General features: G+C 44.7%; 1 protein-coding gene across 1 annotated transcript in view; it reads left to right on the top strand.

The window, feature by feature from the left end:
• Window positions 1–313: 313 nt before the first annotated feature.
• LOC101854975 (leucine-rich repeat-containing protein 74A) overlaps window positions 314–2,476 on the top strand; it is a gene marked incomplete at its 5' end in the record, with an annotated part of 25,845 nt that continues 23,682 nt past the window's right edge. The window contains 2 exon segments of the mRNA XM_005106037.3: window positions 314–421; window positions 1,384–1,491. Of these exon segments, the coding sequence (XP_005106094.2) occupies window positions 314–421; window positions 1,384–1,491 (216 nt within the window).

Here is a 2,476-nt window from a genome sequence, read left to right as displayed (position 1 = left end):
TTTGATGGTGTCATGGACGCTGTTGATGTCCGAAAGAAATTGATGCGTCTGTTGAGAATTACCACCATGTAGGGCGATAATGTCGTCCATGTATCTCATGACCAAAAAGGGTTGGTTGGGAAGGGGGGCGATGTTTTTACGCCAAAATTCTGCCATAAAAATGTTGGCATAGGAGGGAGCTACAGGTGTTCCCATCATCATCATCATCATCATTAATATTATTATTCTTACTGTTATTGATGTATAATTTTTATTATGATTATGATTATGTTATGTATACATTCATACATACAAATGATTCAATGGACGGCAGGTGGCCCCCCTCCGGTCAGTCCACAGACAACTGGACACCTTCCACATGGACCTGAAGCGGGCCCGGATGTCGCGCGGGGAGTTTAAGGCCATCGCTACCACTCTGTGTGTACGTTGACATTTGGGCCCTTGGGTATGGCCCGTGTACGTATGTTTCGCTTATTTGTGTATGTTTGTGGGTGTGAGGGGGGAGGGTGTGTGTGGTATGTGTGTGTGTGCGTGTGTGTGTGTGTGTGTGTGTGTGTGTGTGTGTGTGTGTGTGTGCGTGCGTGCGCATGTGTGCGCCTGCTTGTGTTGGTGTAAGTGTTCATAGTTGTTATACAAAAGTGTATAATAATTATGTGTATACGCTTGTGTTTGCATGCGGGAGTGTGTTCATTTATCCTTTTATATCCTGTTTGAGTAAAGAGAGGCGTATCAACGCAATAATGGTCATTTAGTGTTGAGAAAAAGTAAGACAGACAGACAGAAACAACAGTGGGAAAGTAGAGAAGAAGGAAAAACGAATGGCCCCCTCCAACCACATGCACCTATTCACTCCTTCCCAACAGAACACACACGACAAGAAGCAGATTGCATTATACACGTTTGTAGTATTTTTTTCCACCATGAAGACCTACTTCTCATCGCTCTGAAGCTGCTTAGAAATTCCTCGAACTATTCCTTGGTCACACCCGTTTTTAATGTATTTTTCTTCAATAAAAGTGGGTGCCACTCGTAGATCCTACTTCTTTTTTCCCCCTCTGTGGTTTCTGTCTGACTTTTCCTCGACACCAAATGACCATCATGTTGAAAATGTGATTCACTTAACTCAATCCCAAACTATTCAATTCAAACTCACCCTATGGGTGGTTGGTGGGTGCTCTGGTGTGATGTGCTCCTTTTTTCATATCAACCATCTGTTGTCCTTATCTGTCCTCCTTCTGTTTTGTGTATGTTACTCTCTTGTAACACATAATCTATTCTTCGGCACTTATATGACCTTATTGTGTTGCAAGTTCCGTAAAACTCTTACTAAAACTAAACTATACTCACCCTGACCACGTCTCGTTTTATTTCCCCACGAGCTAGTCAAACCCAGTCGTTTCCCGCCTTGATCTGACGGAATGCATGCTGGATGACGTCAAGGTCGTGTACCTGTGTGACCTTCTCGCAGAGGATACCTGTTTAACGGACTTGGTAAGTCAGCTGGTCTGTTTTGCTTTTTGTTTACGTTTTAGGTGGTAGGCCCCCTGATATGGCTATCCCCGAAAAACGCTGTCTTGAGAACATCGGAGCTTAAGTTTTTGGACCCTTCACAATTGTTCAGTTTCTTTAAAAGACAAGGAGAGTTTTCTCTATAACCAAACAAATATAGATCTACACACCAATGCAACCAAACCTTCTAAAAGTAGGGCAATGCCCATTTTTGGTGTAGGTCAAGATTTTTGGAAACCCCCGAAATCTGAGTAGCCCACTTGTTCTTGAAAGTGACCATATTTTTGTTATTGGTGTTGGTCGTCTCGTAGTCAGGGACCAACATGGTGTCCTTGGGAAAGGCGCTTTTCCTCACTTCACCGTGATGGCTTGGTCCTGTTGGAGATGGGCTTCAGAATCGGAGATTCTGCTTCTTGATAGAACGAACTCACAATGCTACTAGAAGCTGTAAGGGGGCTTCCGTGGCCTAGAGGTTAAGGTGATTACCTCTCACTCAATAGGTCCCGGGTTCGAATCCGGATAGGGACGGAAATTTTTCTTCTCTAAAAATTGTCTCCTATTTCACCTCCTTTCCTGCTATCCAGCAATGTCTGTCGTCTGCTTTGGTCTCCACTTTCTGCCCCATTTTTCCTCACCTCCTTTGCCCCCTCCCCTGGGCTCCTGACTCTTTCTGTAGCCTTTCTACTTCTACTCCTTGGCTCCTTCTTACAGCTGCCTTTCAGCCACACCCCTGATCTTCTGGTAGGAAAGATCTACACCTAGCCTTCTCGGACAAGGGCTAAAAATCTCGGAGGTCCCGTCCTCAAGTTGCGCGCGTTTAAGATCCTTTGGTGGTCCAAAATCGATAAGAGTAGGCTTCAGCCGCCGCCCGAGCAAAATTCAAAATTTCCTACCAACTAAAAATGTTTAGTGTGTCCCGCGCACTCATATGACCCTATGCAGTTGCGAGCGCCGTAAAACAATTACC

This window comes from Aplysia californica, unplaced genomic scaffold (assembly GCF_000002075.1).
Source record: "Aplysia californica isolate F4 #8 unplaced genomic scaffold, AplCal3.0 scaffold00508, whole genome shotgun sequence".
Taxonomy (NCBI): Eukaryota; Metazoa; Mollusca; class Gastropoda; order Aplysiida; family Aplysiidae; genus Aplysia; species Aplysia californica.
Note: the sequence above shows the minus strand (reverse complement) of the source record. Positions and strands in the feature narration are given on the sequence as shown.